Source organism: Diprion similis, chromosome 8 (assembly GCF_021155765.1).
Source record: "Diprion similis isolate iyDipSimi1 chromosome 8, iyDipSimi1.1, whole genome shotgun sequence".
Lineage (NCBI taxonomy): Eukaryota > Metazoa > Arthropoda > Insecta > Hymenoptera > Diprionidae > Diprion > Diprion similis.
This window is the reverse complement of record NC_060112.1, coordinates 20,742,262-20,766,787: the sequence shown is the minus strand read 5'-3', so window position 1 is coordinate 20,766,787 and position 24,526 is coordinate 20,742,262. Positions and strand designations below refer to the sequence as shown.

Below are 24,526 nucleotides of genomic sequence, written 5' to 3'. Positions count from 1 at the left end.
GTTAATCATGATTATCCAGGTGTTATCCTCCGGGTGATTGACAGACTTAATCCCAGTCATTCTCTGAAAAACAAATCCTTGAGCGATTAATTGAAGTTTAGAAGCAGAGTCACTGGACTGAAAAGCCAGTGAATCTTATGTAAGAGAGAATTTGAAATTCCCTCAAATCAAAACTAATAAAAGTTTCGTTTTCCGTAATTCCGGGGGATAGCGTCCGTTCCAACTTAATGATCGAAAGTAGTCTGTAGTCTGCATTCATTGCCAACTGTAGGGTAGCATCAGTGCGTTTTATCGACTTTTGAGAGGGTAAAAGATTATTCACGGTAAATGAAATCCGTCGGTAACTCACCCAGGGTCGATGCGAATTGTTACCATGAACGGAAAACTACCCCAAGTAGAAAAAAGATGCCTCGTATGTGTTGCGAGCAAATTTGTGCTATACGAAATCAAATTTCAATAACGTTTTGTAAATGTTGATGAATTATTTTTAAGGAGACGAGATCGACGTCCAGTTATATGTATATCAGGTGCCACAAATCTTGCTTGTAAATTAAAACCTATGAGTGATGATTTAGTAGATATAGTTTTATTTCGTTATATTACATGGAGTTATCATAATATTATATCACGAGTAATATAGTTACATTTGGTTGTTGATTTATTCTTACAATATAATTTAATCTCGGCCGCTTTTGTGCGATGTACAATTTCAACCGCACATCGCTCGCGTACCATCCTATAATAATTTAATTTAGAAGATATTTTTTCAAGATACAGTCAGTGCTAATTACAATATAATACATTTTCTTGAGAAATTTGAATATAGGAATACTTTACTTTGTTGTTTGTAATAGATTATTCAAAATCGATCCTGCACGTCGGATCAGAGCAACGACGTCGCACTTGATTGAGTACAAGCATACTTTTCAGGAACAACAAATTTAGTACGATTTCACAAAAATCAGGAGGAGCACTTGAAATTGCGAAAAACACTGGCAAAAATTCATACGAAAAGGATATTCGATAAATGCAAGTAATTAGAACGGATTCAAAACCGATTCATAGAAATTGATGTCCAACATTTGTCCAGGATTTCATCACGGTGCAGAAATATCCAATGGAACTCTGCACATTACGTCAAGCACGCTTGACGATCAGCTAAAATCTCAACAGCACAATAAAAAAAATTTATCGTATCGTAACAGGACTGTTAGTCCTTAGCCAGGGAATATTGCGCAACGAAGTTTCGCGGAACTTCCTCCTGCAACAAGGAAATTTCAACCGATTCTTTCGCAACCCCTTCGAGGTGATAAAACTTGCGCATTTTATCACGTGACATTGATTTCCTCCTCGTCCTCGTTGTCAGTCTGCTCGTCCGGCCTTTGCGGACTGGTCAAAGGACTCGCATCGCTCAGATCAAGTCTCGGTCTGTCTCCATCAGCATCGCTCAAGTCCGGATTGGGGTTGTTCTTGTTCGGCAAAGTTTGTTCTCGCGAACCTCCGGCGGCCAGCAACTCTCGCTCCTTGCTGTTCCTCCACTTCATGCGACGATTTTGGAACCATATTTTCACCTGAAATAAACGTGGCGTCGTTCATGAGTTCTTACAGACTTTTCGAATTTTTTTCGGAGATTGCAAATGGCTCGACTTCGGCGAGTTTGCGGATCGAGAGTAAAGAATCTTGGAGTAAAAGTCAATCGTATTTTGAGCCGAGGTTCGACCTTAGACATTTTATTCTAAAGGTAAAAAATGAACTGCGAAAAGAAGGAAAAGGACAACCACAAGATCGTTCAGAACAACAAACCAACTGTGGCGAAAAACTTTCTTCTCAAACTTGAAACTTAAATTTTGGGTCATTGGCGGCTGGTCGGTATAACCGACCTTGTCCATTTCTGTTTACTTTCTCCCATCCCAGTATATTTTTAAAGCTTAGTGTAACTATTTCCACGCTGTATGAGCGATGAATTATTTTACATCCCTCATTGTTGATAGGATAAAAAATCCGACTGTATGAAATTGAAGCTTGAATCAAGCTCCAGCTGCTCTATAGCTCTCAACTTTGGTAGAAAAAATTCAGAAAGGTATAAAAAAAGAAATTGGACCGAAGTTAACTCTTAAGTGCGAATCGAGTTGGTCCCAATCCTCCCCCCCCCCCCCCCCGACGCACGAACGGGATTTCCGTGGGCGATGAAATCTCTTGTGGAATGGAGTGGATGCTAAACGGAGTTAAACGGTCCCCAGAGACGTGATTTGAGTAAGCGTATGTTTCCCCACGCAGGCCGCCCTCGTATCCAATTAGATGTCTATTCCACCCTCCTGCCTCATTTTTCCGTTTCTCTCTCTCTCATTCTCTTTCTCTCTCTCTCTAATCGGTGGGTGGATACGCACGCCTCGACCGAGCTGCACCCTTATTTCAAACGCTAAAGACCATGCACGCGTATATACGCGTTACGAGAAGCCCAGTGAACGGGCAAACGTCAGATGCACGCAACGTGTGCGCCACCCTCTTCTCTCTATGGATATGTAGCTTTACCTGCACAAGAGAAAAAGCGCTCCTGCATGCGGTATGAACAAGTAAGCTCGATGGAACTTCAGCACGGTTGAAGATGAATGGAACACATCGTCCGAAACAAAAATAGGAGAAGAAAAAAAACGGTTTCAAAAATTTTAGATTGTTATTTGCGCTAGGGATAAGGTGCGAAATGCACGAATGAAACAACATCCGTAGTATGGTATACATATATATGTGACGGAAATGCGGAAGCTGAGAAAATTCGAATAACGCGAACTTAGATACCGACGATTTGAGAAAAAACTGTACAATCAAAACGTTCAAAACGATTAAACTCTGCTCGTTTTTTATCCAATTCTAATATCTCTAGGCTCATTTTAATCCACGGAGAACTATAGAGAACTCCGAAGTTTAAGTGAAAGAAACAATATTTAGATATAGTTGTCTCCAAAGTGGAAAAAAATAGATATGTGTGTATAAGTATCGCAAAACAGATATTCGTGAATAATTAAATTTTCACTTTCAAACCAGACTATAAGGTAAGTGAAATTTCTCGGTGAATTTCTGTAAATCTTATCATAATGATGCAAAACGATCTAAAAATCATTCGAATTGTATAAAAACCGCCAGAGTTTAATAATTCTAATAATCTTATCAATACAACCTTATCTAAAATTGTTAAAATCTTACGGTTATCTTGAGTCATTCGATTGCTATTTTCTCGAATTCGCTTCTCTTACACAGTTACAGAAGTACCGTTTAATTCCTTTTCACTATACCACTGGCCCACCGAAGAAGATGTTTTAATTAATTTCTCGACTTTTCTCCTGACTTTAGATCCACCCGGCAGGACTCGTTCATCCTTAAGCCATCGCCCTCCAAATAAATTTCTCCATCACCGTCTCGCTCGCGAATCGCTTAACCTAAACCGTTTTCCAAATTTTCATCCCTGCCGACGTTACGCGTATTGTACGTGTATACGTGTGTCCATGTGTCTCCAGGCTGCACGTATACGCGTGCGGTTGACATCGGCCAGTCTGTATTTAGCACATGTAATAGCTACGACACCCTGCCCTGCAGGACCCTCTCTTTACGCCGGGTTCACACCGCACGACGCCTCAGGTAATTGGTTGTTCACACCAGACACCACCTGCGGTCTCGGACAACACGTGCATGGCCATAGCCCTACGGTCCTTTCGATGGAATACGGATTTTTTCATAACTCATCAAGGCGTTGTTTAGAAGACTTTTGTTGCGTTGCAGTTTAATCGAATGTGTAGATACAGCGCTTTAACATCACTAGTTTTGGACGAAGCCAGTCATGTTTTAAGATTTCGGTTCGATTTTGTGTTCGGGTTTATTTTATTTCTCAAAAATACAGAAGGTTCGTAATTTTTTCCATTTGAGCCTACGATAATGAACCCAGTTTTCGGCTCGGCGAATAAAGTTTGTCAATTTCAATTATACTTTGTACTTGAACTCCTCTATCGCTGGATCATTAAGGTTTATTTAGACGGTAAAAGTTGAGTAAATCGTTTATACCATTGCGAAAATTGAATAATTTTTCATAGAAATTTACTTATGGAAACCAGCGCTGATTAATTGTAATGAAAAATACAAAATAAGTTTTGCTCGGATCTATTAGTAGCATTAATTAATTCATCTTAACCACGAACTTCTGTTTCTTTTTTTCGCTATAACCGCAAATAATTTCTGCTGTCTCAATTTTCAAAGAAACAAGAAGAACTATTCCTGATTTATACAACGTACATAAGCAAAGTAAGAAGAAGCAAATTCAAGTCCAAATCGTCTCCACGCGTATCGTAGCTACTGGAAGCGGAATATTTGTTCCAGATAAAAATAAAGCTTTCCTGACGATTCCTGCGGCGGCCATATATCCGCGTAATAAAAATTGGCGTATATGTATACGTATACATAGATGTGGCAGAATTCTGTACGAGATGGCGATAAGTGGTGTATATATGCGGTGTTCCGTGTGAACGGGACCTTATTTCCAGTTCCTTCGGTTCTTTTTGTGTCTGCTGGGACGGCAGTGATTGATTGTCCCGTCAGCAGCAGGCAGGGAGTCGCAGGAGGAAGGCGGCAGAATGCCGGGAGTAAGGGAGGCGAGCCGAGGCGAGCCGAGTGGCAAAAGTAACAAAACCACCCCGCGGAACCCGCGGGACCCGCGACCCGAATCAACCTCCTCGGTCAGGTTGAATCGGAATTGTTGCTGCGCCCGTCCGACGCAGCATCTGCCTGATCCGTCTTCCCCGATGGATAAGTGCCTGCGCGCCCCGCCGTCGTCGCCGCAAATTCACCGAGGTCCGAACTTCCGCATAATTGCCCAAATTTCGAACCTCGGTCTACGGGGCCTTCTCGATAGTTGCGAATTAGTCAAAGAAGCCCGGACCTTCGTTTCCGTGATAATTACACTCGTATATGTGAGAAGATATCGGTACTTGTGAATAAATAAATAAATAAAAAGGAAATTTTTAACAGGATACTTGACATTTTTTTATTCATAACGTAGTGTTAATAACCACCCCTATACGTGGAGACGGTATTTTTTTTGTCCTTTTTTCAGATAATTTCGTGGTTATCGAATGTCAAATTCAAGTACTTGATTCAATTGGTTGATAAGTTTTCTTCATTTTATAGTACTTGCCGTTCTTTTAGTATCAATGGAAAAAATATCCCTCGTACCGTACCAGCGCAATTAGTCTTAATTTTCAAAGATTTGGTAAAGAGAATTTCTGTACACTCAACTCTCGGATTTTATATTTTGCTTGCCGCTTTTAAAAGAAAATATCAAGATCGAACAATAATAATCGATTCAATCTTTTAGAGTGCAGGACATATGTTCTACAAGAAAAGAAAAAATAAATAAATACAATAAATAAATAAAATAAATAAATAAATGGTTCTCTCGAAAGCAAACGAGTTCTTTGCTATTTAGAAAATGGAGAGATAATTTTTTTCTGCACATTAAAAAGTCAAATAACAGATTTGGAATAATTTCTCTCAAAAAATAAGTGATTATCATTTCGTCTGTATTTGAGCAATCTCACACAACTGGCATCTAAGCATCACGTAAAAGAAACGTTTGAACTCTAGCGGTAAATTTGATCCATCGTACATATTTTTCGTCATTTTTTACCCCCCAAAAGCGAAGTGGTCAGAATGAAAGAGCGTCGAGCTGAAGGGCAGTAGTCAACGCCCGAACTAGTCGGCCAGGGCAGCAGCCTGCGCTGAAAGGAGGAGGAAAAGGAGGATTAGGAGGGGGGAGGGTGGCAAGCAGATAAACGACAAACAGCAATAAGGCCTGAGGACTAGATGTTCGGGTATACGGCCCACGTCGCAATTTATGGAATAAGGGTAAGCTGCTTAATCCGATCCGGGGTCCGCAGCGTTTCTTGATTAACGTCGAGTGTCAGAGCCTGTCAGAATCTGTATCAAAGCTGCGCCCGACGAGTGATTGCCGAGAAGAGGGAAGCCGCCTTGCTCTGTGCTTACATTACAGCAATATTATTAATTTCCACGGAGATCAATGTGCTTGATTTTTTCATTCGTGAAAGATCGGTTGGATCGATGTAACGAATAATGTTGTGGTTATAGAAAATCGATGAAATAAAAGTAGAAATCTTTATTTCTCAAGAGGATGAATTGTTAACGAAGAGTGCTATGTAAAAATTGCTTATCGGGGTTTCAGTATTCTTGAAAATGAATTCAAATCAGTGTTCTCACCGCACCGCAAATAGGTACACATGTACCTTCATAACCACCAGAAATTGTAAGCTAGAAAAAAATGTCTCAGTGATACTGTGAGACTTGAAAAATCATTAAGAAAAAAAAGAACAAACAAACACGCGAAGAATGCAAAGGCATCCTTCTAATACATGTAGATACACACTAAAGTAGCAGTTATTACGTTTCGATGAGTAAGGATAAAATTTTCATGATCGAAAAGTAGCAGCAGCGTGGCCTGTTACGAGTTCCACTCATCAGGACTTCGGCGATAAAAAAAGGTGATTTTGGAAAAACGAGTAAGGATCGTGGGCGGTTGTTAGCCCTAAATACCGCGCCATATATACCTCGGATATGAGAAGGGAGGTAGGAGGAGGGGATTAGGTATAGTAATAATCATAATAACACCTGGAATGCCTTATAGAGTGAGTGAGCGGGTAATCGTTAAACGATTGGCTACAGCCCGGCCCTCAGTCCTCAGCCCTCGCCCCGCGATATTCCCGCTCTTGCAGGCTCCGTTTAACCCCCCTGCAGGCTCCCGTTCTCTCTCTTTCTCCCTCTGCGTCGGCGGTGGCGCCATCTGGCGCAGTTTAATAAAAGACGATCGATTATGACGTCGGCCTCAGAACTACCCCTCGGCGGAAGTTGCCGGGGGTGGAGAAGCCGCGGGTTAGGAATGGTGGCCCCAAGGGCGCGGGAGGAAAAGGGATGGAGTGAAGGAGGGAGGGGAGGAGGGGGAGGAGGGTTGGAGGGGAGGGATCGAACGTAAAAACCCCGGCATCCCGACGCGTGCGTGTGATGGGGAGTGGCGGGGGTGTTTGATGTATGGAAGGAATTCGGAATTCACATGTTAATACGGGAAAGGGCTCTCTCCATATTTATTATTATACCCACGCGGACCCGTCCACGTGCCTGTACATGGTGTGTAGGTGCGTAGGTGTACGTGCATGCGAATGGCGTTCCCGTGCGTTCCCCGAACCCGGAAAAACACACACGTCCGTCGCCATCCGTTGGCAGGGCGGATATAATATATACCTTATACGTCGACGGTGAAACGGATGAAAGAGCGGAAGAAGGTATCGACATTTTCATCCCGGAAAACCGACTTCGGATGATGCCGACGCGGTGCCGACTGATAACTCCTGATACAATTCCCGAAAAGTACGCTTCGCGATTATTATCCCCTCCCCCCTCCCCCCTCCTCGCGATTCCCTTTTCATCTGCTCTCTCTGATTTCACGTTCCCCGATAATTTCTTTGCGATATAAATAATTGACTCTCGACACGAGTTTTTTTCACCTTTCAAAAGTAGGAGGAATTCACACTCTGTAGCGTCCTAGTGTTTATAGTCATTTTTTATCAACAGTTTTATATTCACCAGGTTCCGAATTCGCGGGGTCAGAAATTCCTCGGTGCAGAAGTGTTTCCATAATATTCTTGCCCCAGGTTGACCCGACAATATGTGGACCGATGGGTAAAGGCGGCCTAATGGTCCCGGTGGTAACATCTGTCCCGGTGGCAGCGGTGGGACGATACAGTATAAAAGATTAATACGTCTTGTAGGGAATTATTAAAGTTCATCCATAAAGGAGGAAAGCTATTATATATACGTGTGACGATGGTGGTGTACGATGTAGGCGTATGTATATAAGGAGGTATTGTATATTCATGGTTTCTTAGCCGACGCCTCCGAGAGCTCGCCGTCTCAAAGTTAAATCCATAATGCATGAACGGTCGAGGCTTAACTTGGAAGATATTGCACGCCGTTAAATTCATGTTATTCCCGGCGAGACGCATCCTTTGCTTTTAATGCCAGCCGAAGGGATGGCGATCGACATCCTGGCCTTTAAAATTTCCTAGTCATTGCTTCCCGCCGCAGGACGACGCCATTTTGTTCACATTGATGATCTCTTTCCGCGTCCTCTTGAGCTGCGATACATTGCTGAAGGTAATTATCCGGCGGGGACGCGATTAACAAGATTTTACTTTTTCCGGAAAATGATATATATATATATGTAACAGTAATCGAGCACCCTGCGGAAGACAAGCATCCCGGGGGTGAACGGAAGTCGCGCCGACTAATGGGAACAAATTGAGTTGACCGATGGAATTCGGGAAACTCGATATCTCTCTGAAAGCCAACCTAATGGGCGATCCGTCAGATTCCAGATCCTGGGAGCCTGCGATCCGTGTTTGGATACAAACAGATTCGATGCTCACCCCCTTCGATGGGCCTCGGACCCTTGTCGAGAGATCGTTGTTGTCAAGTGCAACCCGATACCGTGTTGGCAATGCGAAAAGGGAACAAGGAACGAGGCTGGATGGAAAAATCAGGGGAAATACGAGTAGTATAGAGAAATTTGGTGTATCATCCGAGCTGATCTCGATCGCAAAGAGGAGAGAAGGGCGGGGATATCTGAGCAAATGAGAAACGCTTGGGAAGATTTAAATGGCGGAACTTTCTATTAACCTTGTACTTTTGTCCCTTAAGTGGGTTGTCAGCGACACACCGCGGATCTATTATTATACCGCAGGACCCCTTTCCTAATCCGTGGGATCTCTGCTGAAGTGTCCTGCGAGGTTCTAAGTCAAGAATGAAAAAACGAAAGACAAGTGAAAAGAAGAAGGAAAAAAATTGGAAAGCAGAAAAAAAAAAAAAAAATAAGGAGCAGTAATGATTGCTCTCGAGATAGCGACGCGGAAGCTTAAGCCTCAAGAATTCTTGCGAGACGGATCCAGGCTCAGAAAAAATTAGACTCGAGCTCAAAAGGACGAGGGTTGGAAGATATTCGAAAAGAGATACACTAACGGACTAAACTTTTCTTCTGAAAAATTAATTAAAGCAATGACGCTACCAAGGGTGAGCAGCGCCTGGTGCAGAAGGACTAACCTCGCAGCGTTCACTCTTATACAGTCTTGTCAGGACTTTTGAAAGGCTCAATTTCGGATGCGGATTACGGAAGAAAGGCAGGCCCACTTGAGACGCCCAAGCTTACGGGGCTAGTTTGTCTGGGCGGGAGGTTCGGATTAAAAAATTAAGACACCGGCGTGATCTTGACAACCTGCCATTTCCCCGTGAAGATTCAGCGAAGCGAAGGGTGGCTGCGGGCGGCTGTCGTCTCGGATTATTAAAAAGATAACGAGCCCTGAGGCTTTATAATTTTTCATTCGCTTTCCAGAGGCCTCGAGACTCTCCAATTAAATTTGGCGATTCGCCTTCTTAAACACCCGCCTCGTTTTCAACCGATATCTCGAGGATCACACAACGCGATTCGATTAATTCTGCAATTGAATCAAGGCCGTTTGTGGTGGTGAGAAAGAAAATATTCCACCGAGAAGTTGGCGAATCATGGAAATAAAAAATACCACCCGTCGTCTGCAATCGAACGGTGAATGAAAAGCCTGGCGCTTTTTGCACTCTAAAAAATACCTCCATAGATACGCTATAGTAGATATATATCTATATCTATATTATAAGAGGGTTGGGGAAGTTGGTATACCTTAATAATAAATCCCCGTTCCCGGTTTACGAGGGCAAAGCAGAAAGTGATGCGGCAAGATGATACGAGGGAAGGTGTACCCGAGTAATAAGGATGGGTCCACCCACCGTCACTAATTACTTTACTTACCCCCCTTCTCAACCCCATGCCGCATCTCTCGGTGGAAACCCCTTTCTACCCATAAACCGTAAAGTCGAGACGAGCGCCACCTTGCATCGCCCGCAGGGTAGAAACTACCAAGGTATTTATTATTGTTATTATTATTATAACAATTATTGTTGTTGTTGTTGTTGTCATATAATAATCATTAGAATTACGTTCATCATTTTCATTGTCCGTTTCTCGGGACGGGTGATAAATTAAATCAAATGTTTTAGAATATTCGTAGATCGGAAATTTGAAAAGTATATAAGATATAATTTTACCCTTTATCGACACATGTAGACCCCAATTATTGACCCTTTTATTTTAAAAAATTCTAAATTGACGGCAAAAATTGCGAGTCTCTCGATGAATAAAACCTATTACTAGAGGGTTTCAGGTAACAAATTTCTTTTTTGGCAATCTTAGAACTAAGGATCGAACAGAAAAAGGTCAATAACTGGAACACTCACCTTACTTGTAAGCCAAGCTCTCTCTCTCTCTCTCTCTCTCTCTCTCCCTCTCTCTCTCTCGGCTTTTCTCGTATTTACCTTGCGGTAATCGATCGTCACAAATTTTCAATTATGTGAAAAAAATTGACGACTGCATGAAGAGCGGATTCGTTTCCACTTCCCCTTCCCAAATCCCCATGACTTTTGAGCGCATCAGCCTTATAACACGTGTGTGCAGGCAAGAGAGCAACGGTATCAATTTTGTCAAGGCGGATGGCGACGCTGAGGGTTTCGCAAAACGGGAAAGACGCTCGCAGCCATCGGAATAAGCTTGTGTTTCTCGTAAAAGCCGTCACGCTATGCCCGTAGAGTACACCGCGACCAATGGCGGCCAAGGCATGGCGCTCGAGGTGTGAATTATACATGAGAATCTATCGCCGTCCCTCTCGAGCACCGGATCTCTCTCGTTCGCACCCTCCCGTTCCTCGTTCCCCCGATATCACAGAGCTACGAAACTACTCGAGCTCCGAGCCGAGATGTTTGATCAGATGATTCTCGCCCCACAGAGAATAAGCCGGTTTTTCAAGGAAGTTTTTCCATTTTTTAAACAGTCATTCCGTCGTTGAGGATTTTCCACAAATTTCGTACAATTTTTATCAACAATTATGCCCGAAATTATCAAATTGTCAAATGTCATCTATTCTCGATGAGAAAAAAAATTTAGTATGCTTAACAATACGTGACGTCAATTTTACTTTGCTCATGTCGCTAATCGTTAGTCTATTTTTTTTAACATTTAGAAAACCGTATTCCAAAGGGGACTATTTTTTCTTTCGCAAGTTTAAGAAATTCACACACGATATGCGTATGTAAAAAACTTTGAATCAGAGTGTTTAGTTGAGTAGCGATACAGTGCTAAACACTTTTGTTGTCGTTTTTTTTTTTTTTTTGTCTTTATTCTGACCAGAATGTAACTTTGTTAACGATTCTCTGAAGTTGATGAGAATACTCGTATTTGAAAATGTGTATAACAGAAAAAAAAAAGAAATGTGGCGCTTGGAAGCGTCTGAGTATTGAGACTGAAAGATAATTTCTGAACGATTCACGATTTTCAATACCAATCTAGACATCAATCGGCACACAGCTTCAGATTTAGAGCTCAATCAGACCAAGTAGTAAAATTCAAGATCAGAATTACAATATGCATACAATGTAATTCTAGAAACTAAGCCGTTGAAATGAAATGAAAGTCAATCAGTGAGCATTGCCGGTATCGCGAGTTCCATTAGAGTTCCCATGGTCAAAAGAGGGTAGCGTTGGCGGTGCAGGTAGGTAGGTACTAATCGGAATGGTGGAACTATAAATGAAGTAAAGCGTACCCCGATTAATTCCAACTGGTGTTATGTGCCTCTAGGTATGTGAAGCCAGCTAGTACAGTGGCGATGGAGTTGGTACATGGAGGAGCGTACACTGGGAGCTGGGGAGGTCTGTCTACCTACATCAATGGACGATACTGGCTCGTGTGGGGCTTTCCTGAGTGAAAGACTGGAGCCGGGAGCATTAGTCTCCATCAATCCGGTGAATGGAGTTGAGTGGAGTTTACCGGGTGAACTAGCGCTTCGTTAACCCGACAATTAGTGCCCTAATAAGGTCATTAAGCCTCGCAGGTATACGCCAAAGTGCTCCGTTACACGTTCCAGCTAATCGAGGACTCCAGTGATACTCATACTCCTGGCTGCAGACGATTATCCTCCGGGATTACTCACCTGCGAATCCTTCAGGCCGAGCTTCTCCGCCAGTTTCTTGCGGTCCGGTTTGCTGATGTACTTCTGAAGCTGGAACCTCTTCTCCAGTCCTCGTCGCTGCAGGTCCGAAAACACCGCTCGTCGCATCATTCCTCGACGAGGTTTTCCCCGCGCGCTACTTGCCCACGGAAAACCTCCTGCCAGGCCCCCCAGACCCATGCTGGCCAGACCCCCAAGGCTGCCTTGAATCGCTCCTGGAAAAGCTCCACCCCCACCCGGAGCTCCAGGGTGATGTCCTCCAGCTCCCGGGGTCGCTACTGAAACAGCCAAAGTCGTAGAAGGATTAGAAAAATTCGCAGTGACTGTCAAACGTTTACAAATCTATGTACCTCAGACAGAAGTTTGAAGGTATTATACACAAAGTACACGACTTTATGCGCAAATTATACGGATCACAAGCGGGACCAAATGATAGATATCTGGACGAGCGATGATATCAGCACGCACTTGTTGCATGCGTGAATATCGCATTTGGCAGTGCACGTACCGTATAGGAACAGCGGTGCACTTCACATGCACTTCATGTCCGACACGCACGACGAGCCGGTGGTTCAACCTATGTCGGTTATGGGTATTGCAACGCGAAATGCGATAGGTGCGTGTATACCCGTCATGTGAATGCACACAGTCACGTTGCAGGTACCGAAAGTTCCCAGCGCTATCCGTTTGCCTGCCATTTCAATTTCAATTGGAAATTTCAAACTCTTTTATCACATTCAACTGAGCAGTTAATTGGTGCAACTGACTGACCAAGCGTAAGATCGATCGGTTCTACTATTTGCCTACACTGTTTACTCCATTAAAATATATAGGCATAATAAAACTTTTTATTTATTTATTTATTTTATTTTTGTTTTACCGAAACTAACGAGCTGCATTCCCGTTCGTTTCTCATAGTCACGCCACCATATATCATGAAAGCTTGAATAGCGAAGAGTTTTCCTCATGATTTAATTTAATTTATTGGTACATTAACGAATTGATCATTTTTGTCCGTCGATTTCAGCAATGTTCGATTCACGATAGTTACAAATGTCGCCAATGTTTGCCAGTTTATCGTTTCAGGGTCTGTGAAGACGATAAGATGATGTAGAAAATAGATAACAATTCCTCTAAGTGATCTCTACGGAATTCAAGACTACTTTATACACGTTCGGCAAATTTGGCAAGCGATTCAAACACTTTGCAAATATATTATATCAATTCGAGGTGCTTCACGCATCAGTAGGAGCCTGCAGGATCATAAAATGAGCTAGAGAATGATTATGAGCAATTATAGTGTTATCGGTTTGGTCTTTATTAATGCATTTTTTTCCTCTTACTTGCGAAAAATGGAAGCACTAATCTCACAGAAACTCTGAGATGAACGGAAGAGTAAATACTATACATGCAGTGATACTGCAAAAAAGAATTTCGGCAACAGAGAGCCGCGAAGTCATTCTGTAACGATAAATTGTCAGTTGATGGATAAATTCGAGTTGATAAAAGGACTCACCGGTGAGGTAAGGTCCTCTGCAAGCCAGCAGCTGATGGAGGGTGTGATGGGCGTTCGGTGGCAGCTGATGTTGGCCGGGATGATGGCCAGGGTGAGCCGTATGATGGGGATGATAAGCTGCGGGCCTGGCTATCGGCTTGGCGATATTGTAACCCGCTGAATTCTGGAGATTGTGAAGGAAAGCTGGAATGGCTCCAGGCGGCAGACCTTGGAAGGTATCTGAAATAAGAAATTCAGCGTTCACCAACGTTTGCATCCCGGCCATTTGCAGGGTCAAAGACCGAGAGCAACGGCATTCGTTCTCTGTGCCGAGGAAAATTTTTCGATTTATCCGCTTCTGCAGACGCTGAGACTGACATCCGCTTTGTAAAATGATTTTCGCATCGCGATATCTGACGGCCCTTTGTGCGGGCTGTTGTAAAATGTTATCGAAATGCCCGTTTTATTCACCGAAGCGGTGCAGGAAGTAATATTTGCTTCACTGAGACTTGCAACGAGTGCTGCAGAATTTTACGACAGCAAACGTAACCGGCATTTCGAACTGTGGCGTTAATCAACCGCTGCTTCCAAAAATCCTTCCAGCTTCCAGCAAAACGCAAGTTCACCTCTGTGTTCACCCCCTACTCCACTCCACGCATCGCATAATTCAAGCTGACACCCCCGTCTGGTCGAGACCCTTTTCACAGCTCCAGGCAGCCGCCGACGCTCAAGTGTTCACCTCGACACCTTCCCAAAAGTAAACGACGACCTGTGTAATGTTTATGTACCAAACACGTAGATCCACATGGTTTTCCACATACCTCAACCCAAGTAGAAAACACATGTATTTTTACACGGACGTACGGCTTACTACAATTTATTTGATAAAGAACTCGACGATCCAGAAAGTCCGTTGATAGACTCTTGTCGTGATATCAAAAGACAGATCTTTCGATGAAACCACTGTCCATAAAATCTCACTTTGAAGATAGAAATACCCAATAATTGCACAGTGATTCAGATTGTTCATGAACATGTCATACTTGACCTCGGTGGTGTCTCGAACACTGTAGAACTTGACGATTGATATACAGGAATCGGCTATTTTACAGTATGTATGAGAAATGGAATCCAATAATAGTTTCGGAATAATCTATTGTTATGGAGCGAGATAGAGAGAATGGATTAGCGTCACTTTGCGCTATCGTTATAGTTTGATTTAATCACCGTCAAGTATAAGAGCTGTAATCAAAGGCCCGAGTGTGCTTTCCAGAGGGTAATAATTCACCACGAGGTTCAAATATCATCGTAAAGGAAACAAGACGTCGCTATCAAGATAGTGAGCCTAAATGATCCAATATACGGAAGATTGTTATTTGAGGATTTTAGTATCCGGTCGTTTTATTGCCGGATTTTAATACCGGCGTCAACTGTTGCTGAAGAAGAAGGTTTCCACGGCTTACGTAGCGTCTCGGTAACGTCGTAATAATAAATTATACACCATCTGTAAAGTCGAAATTGATTTACTGGCCGGGCTTCAAAGCGCAGATCGCCGCCTCCGGTGGTTGAACTTTTTCGCGACTGCATGCGGGGTACGACGAACGATAAACCATAAAGGGTAGGTAGTTGATCTCGCGTTTGGGGTGACAAACTGTCCGAAGTCGAAAAAATACGGTACACATGGGCCGCGGTACGTGGGTATAAACAGGAGGCTAAAGAGCCTTCCTGTGAAATATATATTCGCATGGCTGCGGCTGCCTTAGCCCCCCGTGACAATAACGCGCAGGGGGTTGGCCCAAAGACTATTTTTAATATTTTTTATCTCATCCGCCACGCCCAGTGGTCCGGGGAAAAAGTGACGTGTTTGAAAATAATAAAATAATGGGGCTTAGTCGAGGGTTTGCTTTGCGTCGAGCAGACAATACCCGACAATGGGCTATACACGCTCTGCCATTGTGCCGGAAGACCCCATAAAATACTCATCGCCTTTAATCGTTGTTTTCATTCCCGACCAATGAGAACGCGGCTTCGGCTAGCTCGGACTAATAGCGGTTTAGGTTCGAGCGGAAACATTGAATAGGAATTATTCTTATAACCCCCTCGGCCGAAGGTTTCGCCCTTACATTCAGATCCACCGTCTGCCGGCTTGTGTTGTTACAGTTGTAGCCTTTTTTGGGCCAGCTTAGCGCTCGTGGTTTTTCTTTCGGATTAGGGCTTGAATGCTTTATTAACTAGATACCGTTGCAGGTTTCATTTTCAATGGAGTACGAGGTACCAGGGTCTGTTCGGATCGCGCAAGAATCCCTTGAGGTGGTCCTCCTCATCATCCCTAGTTGAATTTTCCTCCGAAGGTTTTCTCGCGTTGCATAGAGTCTCTGTGACCTTGGAATATCTCTTGCAATTGGCTAAACGGGATTCGAGTTAACTACCAAAAGACCGAGTTCCAGAAAAAAAAAATGAAAGAGAAAAACAAAACAGAACAACAAACGGTAAAGTTCTGCATTCACGGTACTTTTTAGTCCCTGTGACGTCGGAGCGTAAAAAAAAGACCGAGTAGAAAAAGGCAGTTGGAAACGAGGTGCACATTTGATACTGTAGTCGATGAAATGGTATATTAGCGTTTTCCATCATAACAATCCTGGGAGCCCAAGGCAATTTATAACTCGACTATAGAATATATACATATTATATACACGTATTACGAATCACTTTTTCGTTACAATATTATTTTCGCAACATTTCAACGTGACGTACAAGCGAGCCGGGTTTCGGTGGAAAGGGCAACACATGCACGTGACACCATGGCATCGATGCATTTGCCAGCCGACAAATGCATAAAGCCCGTCCATGCAGCGATGGAGTTCAGCTCGTCAACAATCCGCCAATGTTAAATTCAACGCGTGCCTATTTCCACATGCCGATACTGTGGGTGGATGGACAAATATATGCATATACGCCCCAGCAGACATTCAAACACCCCGATACAAGACCCACTCCACGCTTGCCAGGGCTCGACAATCGACAATTATTTCCGGCTTAAAATGCCCGGGGCTTTTCATGAAACTTGAAAATTTTTCCGCGACATTTTTCCACGCTATAAAATCGTTCAACGATATTCATTAAGAAGAAAAGAATCACGGCCAATGAAATTTTTGTTGGACGACGAATTTTGTATGCACAAGTCATCGCCAATATGCCACTTGTCCGGTATCACGGAGGCCCGTTGTAAGGGCTTAATACGGGGTTGACGGTATAAGTGGCGCACCAACTGACGCGAATTCTACCCGAGAGGATGTCCCCCTTTTACCGTACGCACGAGGCGATTCGTCTTGAGGGTGTGCGGATGAGATTTAGGGCTCGGCGACAGAAGTCTGTTCTCGACAGTGATTTGTGCCCTGGTCCTCTTTGTGTCGACTCTAAATATAGGTGGACACGCGCGATCAACTATCTCTCGTTCCAACTTCATCTCACCCCAAACTACATCCATTTACAAGTTATAATCTTGCAACGAAATATCGAACGCAAGCTTATTCCACTCGACAGCGAAGACATCATGGATCACAAGTGCAGCAAGATGATACTGCCAATACTCGTTTTGCCAACAATAAGTTATCCTGAAAGGTTTCCTGACTGTACTTGAAAATTCTTTGCTGATTTCAACAACTCCGAGATATCCTGGTTTACGATATATCAAATGCTGACGGATTCAGGTAAACTCGTGAGGATTTACTTCAAAACTGTCATTATTTTAATTCAGGTAGGTTACATTATTTGGAAGCCTCAAGACTTAGTCTGGAACACCATAAAGTACTTGAATAACAATTTGTGAAGGTATTTAAGCATTTGTTTACCAGGATTGGGCCGCCGATCGTGATTACCGCCGAGGATAGCGTTGACGCTGAATTTCAGCTGAGGTTTCTCCTTCTCCTGAATCCTCCTGCACCCGGTTCCAGTGCAGCGATCATCTCCACAGGTACAAGTTTCTTCACTGATCCTGTCAATCCTATCGCCTTCGCGTTCGATGTGCATCCTCATCTCGTCCGATGTTCTCATGACGCTTCTACCGACATCAAATCCCCTGTCCATTTGTATCGAGAGTCTGTCACGTTCCTGAGATCCAGTCTCAGCGTCACCCGAGACCCTGTCCTCCTCCATCGAGTGATAGTCCATTGCCGAGTTGGATCGGTTCTCAATCCTCTCGGCGAGTCTTTCCATCACGTTGTTAAGCCTGTCTATACCGCCGTCGGCTCCGTGCTCGTTGTCGGTGTCCATTACCGAGCTGGACCTCCTCTCCTGGTCGAGGTCCTGGGATCTGTCAGTCCGCAGGTCCTTGAGACCCTGAACCCGCTCGCTGGCCACTCTGTCCATCCTGCAGCGATCGAAATCCCCGAAGTTTGATCTCTCCGCACTCCGTCCGTGGATCCTCTCGAGGTCCTGCTGCTCACGCTCGACCCTTATGCTCTCGGACTCCATTCTCTCCCGTTGCCGAGCGACGTAGCTCGCCAGGTTCAGGGTGAGACTGGCAAAGTCACCGCCGGGTCCTTTGCTCTGCAGCAGGTTCTCCATGAGAAACGGCGACGTGGTCATGGCGCTCTGTTGCAAGTTCTTCAGCATCGCTGCCGACGAGGGGAACATCACATACAAAAATCTGGCGAGACTCCTGCAGGTCACGAGAATCTCGCGCTGGTTTCACTCACTCCACTCGGTACCGAGGCTCATGTTCGAAATTCGCGCTCTCGTCTCAGCTGCCAATGACACTTTACAATTATACTCGCAGCACGCACAACTCCTCGTTCACGATTCATGCATCCATGGAACACACGCAGAACGCACCACGTAATGCAACCACTGCACACTTGCTCCAGGACGACAGGAGCGGTACCAGAAAAGGATCAGAGGTACGTGCAACGATCGGGACTCGACGGCGGAATGCTGACTGACATAAGCATGGGGGGCCCGCAACGTGAGCGGTGAGAAACCCCGAACGAAACCCACAAAAGCCAGGATGCAACCCCCTCCGCGCCCCACCCTCAGGACCGTTCGCAGCCTCCCACCCCAAGGTGAGATAATACAGACTATAAGCCGGCCGATTCGGGGTTTGGCTTGGTTGGTAATGCCGTAATAAAATCATACTCCCATCAAACGGTCCTGCACACCCCCTTAAAGGGAGAGGCACGGAAAAAGCCTCGAGATTCGGATTCCTTCACTCACCGATTGGATTTTATTTGACGAAAGCTCCCGTCGTCTGGCCAATCCCGAGACGAGATCGACCCTAGGCCACGCCCCCCCTCCAGGGGTGCTGCGGTGGGGCGAACGCGCGACGCGCGGCCGAGGACGAGTGGGGCGAGGGGTGCTCTACACCCTTATCAAGTTTATTATCTACCCCTGTCCTCTGTACCGGGCGTTTTATGCCGGGAGATTTTCTTGTATACCTACTCGCATTGCCGGGGAAAGAGGGGCGTTTATTTTATGGAGAGGAAATGCATTGCAGACTATAGTGGAGAAAAAGAGCTAATCGTATACCTACTTTGAGGCCTTATCTAGTAATTGCGTTTAAGCATTTCGTTATACTCTAGCAATAAGGCCGAATTTCATACTCATTATCCTTTACTCGATGATCGTAGAGGTTTAGTAAAGAGTATATAAGCTACAGAGTTTCAGCGCTGAGAAAAATCGTTGATCGTTGACTGCGCGATGAGTTTGAGGGAAAATTCATTTTTCTGCATTATAAAATTTCATCGTATATAAGTCCGTGGAAACTCCGTATAACTGGAAAACTTTTACCACTTGAAGCTTTGAAATTATTCTTTGGAGCGAGTTACCCGGACGTATGAATATATACATATAATATATATACCGGCGAAAAAATGTAAATCGGAAATATAAACGATTTCGAGCATGGGCTTCCCGAAAACTTTTTACTATACAGAGGCGATCTTAGAAATAATTGTATACATTTTTTTTTTTTTTTTTGCTCTTCGTCGAAATTGATTCCCAACAAAGCTTGTTCGTGTATTCGGGATGAAGAATCGACAAGCTTAATCGCCCCAACTACACGGAATGGCTATAATTACCGAGTAACGCGGTAAGCTGCGACCGTTTTCAGCACAATAGCGATGGTAATAATATTCCAATTCCGTAATTATTACAGTGTTACCGGCGAATGTATTGGAACAAGACGCATATACGGAGGCAGCATCCGAGGAACGGAGCGAGGTAAGCAAAGGGGGTAGTTTGTTTAGGAGAAATCGCGTCTATTAGGGGTTATTTCGCGTTTTTCTTACCGGCGGTAGTGTCCCGAAGCCTCCCTAGCAACCCTGAACGACGGACCAATCGAAATGCACCAAGGGCCACCCCTGAGAGCGAGGTGGGGACTAGAGCCACACCCTCTTCGGAATTATATCTACCTCGTCGACGTCACGACTTATCACCCTCTCGGCGAGGGAAAAAAAATAATGAAATGAACATCGGGCGGGAATCGGGAATTATTATAAGAGCGGGCGGGTGAACTGGCGGGCTGAAGTTGGTTCCGTTGGCTTATATAAGCCGCGCTTCTCGATGGCAGATTGAAGAGGGATGAGGGATCGCTACGCGGATCAGGTGGGGGGCGGTGAGGAGGGGGCGGAAAAAGCGCGAGGCGATGGGAAGCGAAGGGAAGGGAAGGGAAAACGAAAACGATTCATTTTACCAGAGAGGGATAATTATTCATTCTTTTAACGAGAGAAACTCCAAGGGGGGTGGAAAATTCAGATGAGGATCTAATAATTTTTATTCGAATTAGTTACCCACCCCCGCTTATTACACGTCATATACATGGAGAGGATTCGAAAATCTCTCGCTTCGATTTATCCGCATCGATCGATCAAACGACAAATAAGCGATAATCTATATACAACCCCTGATCTGAACTCTGAACGACAAAATGGGGGAAATAATAATAACCGATTTCATTTCATTGCAAGCACCTTCGGAATTAGGCGAATAGACGATCCTCACGATCGACGCGGTGAAATGATGTTATATCCGAGCGAATCTGCGCTAAACGATACGATCTATAACCAATAATAAACCATAATTCATGATATTCAATTGCGCGATATTATATACGTATTTGATGCGGCATTATAGGTATAGGAATAACTAATAAAGTTGATTTCACGCTCGATTCGACGCATTCAACGCATTCGAAGAATATGAGCTCCCCGTGCTTGCGGTATATGAGTGCAAATGTGAAGGCTTGCCAATGTGTGTGTGTGTGTGCGTGCGTGTGTAAGAGGTATACATAAGGCTGAAGCGTCATGTGTTTATAACTGCCCCCTATCAGTATAATATTATTACCGTCCCCGCCGCTGCTCCAGAGCATTATACGTATTATACGTTTTGCTCCTCACTTATATTCTTACGGAATATATTATTACACGTATATATGCCGGTGATTCACGGTCCCTCTAATTTGACAGCAGTTTTATTTAAGGGTAGCTAAATTATTACTGTACTGAATATAATACTCAACGCGGGCGGCACGAAGCGATAAACTTGAAATATCTTCGAAGCAGAAGAATACACCCCCGCGGAAAGAGTTTGGGTAGACGATTTTTTCGGAAGCTACCCGACAACAGCTTCCTGGCGATTCTGCATCAATTGCGCCGTGAAATCTTTCGAGGACCAATCCTTTTGAGAAAAAGATACCAGATTGTGTGATTAACAGAATGAAACTTAGTGTGATTGACTTGAATTTCATCGAAATAATCTTTACTTGGTATGGAAGAATAGTTAGAATAGACCACTTTTTGAATGCCCATGTCGTATTGTTGGTCAGAGTTCCAATGGATGAGAAATAATTTGCTTGTCAATTGATTCTCTACAAAGTTGATTGTCATCAATTTTCAATAACTTTAAGAATTAAGTTTTTCAACGAAATGCAAGTTCATTAATAACTATTACTTACAAAGGTTTTTCGTCTAGAACAATTGTATACGAAAGAAATTAATCTCACAATTAGAGATTTGGTCGAGAATTTATTCACGAACAAAGTAGGCTGCTAAAAGATTTCTGTCACTAAAAGAACGACGGAATGATGAAATTATTGTAAAATTATAAAAAATCCTGCTTTTTCAGTTGATATTCATGGATTTTATTGTATCGATTAAACAAAACTTGACCGACTCAAGTCAGAGGTTTCGAACCTCTGTCTTAGAATTGCTTGACCTCAAACCACAAAAAATACGAGCAAAAGTAATTTCGCGGAGCAAAATCGTGATTAAATTTTGTAGTCTAGTCGCAGCTCCGCATTCAGTTGTATAATAAAGACGTATCGAGTAAGTCGTCGAGTTTGGTCTGGTCGAGTGAAGTAGCGTATGGGTGCTCGTTGGTGTGAATCGACGCCTCGAAGTCACACGTTGGCGTTACTGCTCGTCGACGGCGAAGATTGCTTTGTTTGGGGACCAGAAGCGTAAAGTGTGTAGTACACACGTATATAGAGGATGTGAAAGAGGGTAGGATAGAGGCGAGGGAGTAGAAGAACAAGACGACAATAACAAGGGCGGGCAAGAAAGACGCTCGAAGAAATCCAATATCTTGGAGAAAAATTGGAACTGCAATAGTCCTCCTGTTTGTGATACCGAAACGGGTGATTCGTCGACGTCTCGGTCGTCATGGCGACGCTGCAGTAGACGGAGCAGACGACAACCCGTCAGCCACGACCCACTGTCACCACCGAGTTGATTGGATCATCGCACCGTAGTATAATATATATATATATATATGTATATATAATAGTATAGAAATGAATTTCACCCTTTCTCCAATCCTCAAGTTTCACTGAATTTAATGAAAGCATAAATATTGCCGGACACAATTAACCCCCGGGTTCGTAACTCAGCGTACCTGCGGTGATTGCCTCCCGTGGTGGCGATGGCGATGGTGTTGGTGTTGGTGGTGTTGGTGTTGGTGGTGCTGGTGGTGGTGCAGATGGCGATGGCGGCGGACCTTTCGCGCACTTCGGTGCCGCAGGGTGCGCCTTGTGTGACACTTGGCGACCCTCGGACCCGCACTTCGCGGCCGACGCACCGGTGCGACAAAGTTCGCGATAACGCGCTTCGGCTCGACCCAGAGAGAGACGTGCGGCGCGGCGAAGGGTTCGTGTTAATTAATATCACGTCACGCGCCCCCTGGCTCAAATCTGTCTCTGCGTCCACACCCCGCTGCCCCCGCCTCCTCCAAGGCCCACGCCGCATCCCGACACCGATATTCGACCCGATTCCCTCTGGCCCTCGGTAATTCATTGTCGATATCCTGCGGTATGGCGAAAGGAGGATGTTGAAAAAGTGGCGAATTTGACTGGATTTTCAGAAATCATCGTTTGCAGGCTCCTCGTATGACAGGAGATGACAATTATTTATACGAGAAGTTCTGGAAGCGTTGACAGGATGAATCGTTTTTGAAACTATTTTCCCTGATCAATTATGGCTTGTGAAAAAGGAATTTACTATGAGAACTGAATATAGCTATGAATGTTACGTTATATGTATTTGAAAGTTCGATTTTTGACACTTTTTGTCATCAGGTGGGCAGAGGTATTAAATCGTGTGTTTTGTATAACTTAGAACTGTCTATCTTTTCAAATTGATGTATAAAAGTGATTCGGCAGAATTCGGAGTTAGGCAAGGATTGCAAAGTGGAGAAAAAAATCAACACTTTTTTAAGATCCTCGTTTTTCGTTACAGATAAATAGAAATTGCTATCATTAATAACGGAGTGAGCAGCCCACGAATTGCAAAAAGAGTGTCGCAATGCTTGAAAATGGTAAAACCTTCTACCTTTGGTGTGAATATAGCGTCGTAGTTGATGTCGAAAGTCCCTCGCTGATTTGGTTCACAATGGAATATCCCCTGTTTGCGGTTTGCGCGATCCGCGGCAACGAGCGGCATAATCTTGAGTCCACTCGTTTCTCGAGTGAGGTTTGCCGGCTTCCGAGGGGAATCGGAATGGGTACCGGATTGCCCGGGCACCCGTTCCTCCCTTCGATCACTCGCTCGCATCCCGTAGGATTAATAAACAGTAGCTAACAAGTGGGCTCGGCGAACGCCCCGGAGGACAACAACTTCGTCCGTTATAATCTCGTCTGCAATGTCGTCTCTATAGATTGAGGCGATTTTTAACAGTGTGCTAATTTGCCTTCTAATTCCAAGAGAGAGAGAGAGAGAGCGAGAGAGAGGGAGGGGAAGGGAAAAAAACCAGAAACGACAATCGGGACTAATTAAAATCTTCATACCAGTCGCGATCAACGTGAAAATAAAACGGACGATGAAAAATCAATTCAAGAGTCCGCTTGTGGTCTGGGGTGTACCAACGTTCATGGGGCCGAAGGTCTGCTCTAGGATTGGGGGCAGTTATCGCTGCGTATCGCTCCTAATCGTTCTGCGGGTCGGGGAGGGCGACCAGGGATAAAAGCTCGGCGAGAAGGTGAGAGAGAGAAAGAGAAGGTGGTGGTGGTGGTGGTGGTGGTAGTGATGGTGGTGGTTGAGGGGGAACGAGGGGGCTAAAAGCCGAGCCCGAGGCGGGAGTGGACTCGCAAACGGAAGAACGAGCGGGAGAGAGGGAGAGAGAGAGAGTGATGCCGGGGTGCCCAGGGTGCCCAGGGTGCACTGGTGTTTTTGACAGGCCGATGAATTGAATAATCGCAAGTCGAGTCGTGGGGGCCCACCAAATCTCAGTCCTCTCTCTTTCTCTCTCTCTCTCTCGTATGCGTACGACTATGGCTATATACCCCAGATTAAACATATACTCAGTGATCGTTTTTTGAAAAAGCACGTAAATCAGATCTGCTGGTCGCAAATTAACTGGGTAACATTTTGAAAATGATGAAAAAATCTGTTTCAATTCTGTATTTTCTGTT

General features: G+C 44.3%; 1 protein-coding gene across 1 annotated transcript; it reads right to left on the bottom strand.

Annotated features, from left to right (window-relative positions):
- Window positions 1-1,243: 1,243 nt before the first annotated feature.
- On the bottom strand, window positions 1,244-18,448 carry LOC124408751. The gene is made up of 4 exons (XM_046885911.1): window positions 17,481-18,448; window positions 13,651-13,869; window positions 12,117-12,412; window positions 1,244-1,571 (listed from the first exon to the last, which is right to left on the bottom strand). The coding sequence occupies exons 1-4, from the start codon at window positions 18,262-18,264 to the stop codon at window positions 1,329-1,331; spliced, it is 1,542 nt and encodes a 513-aa protein (XP_046741867.1). The 5' UTR covers window positions 18,265-18,448; the 3' UTR covers window positions 1,244-1,328.
- Window positions 18,449-24,526: the final 6,078 nt, after the last annotated feature.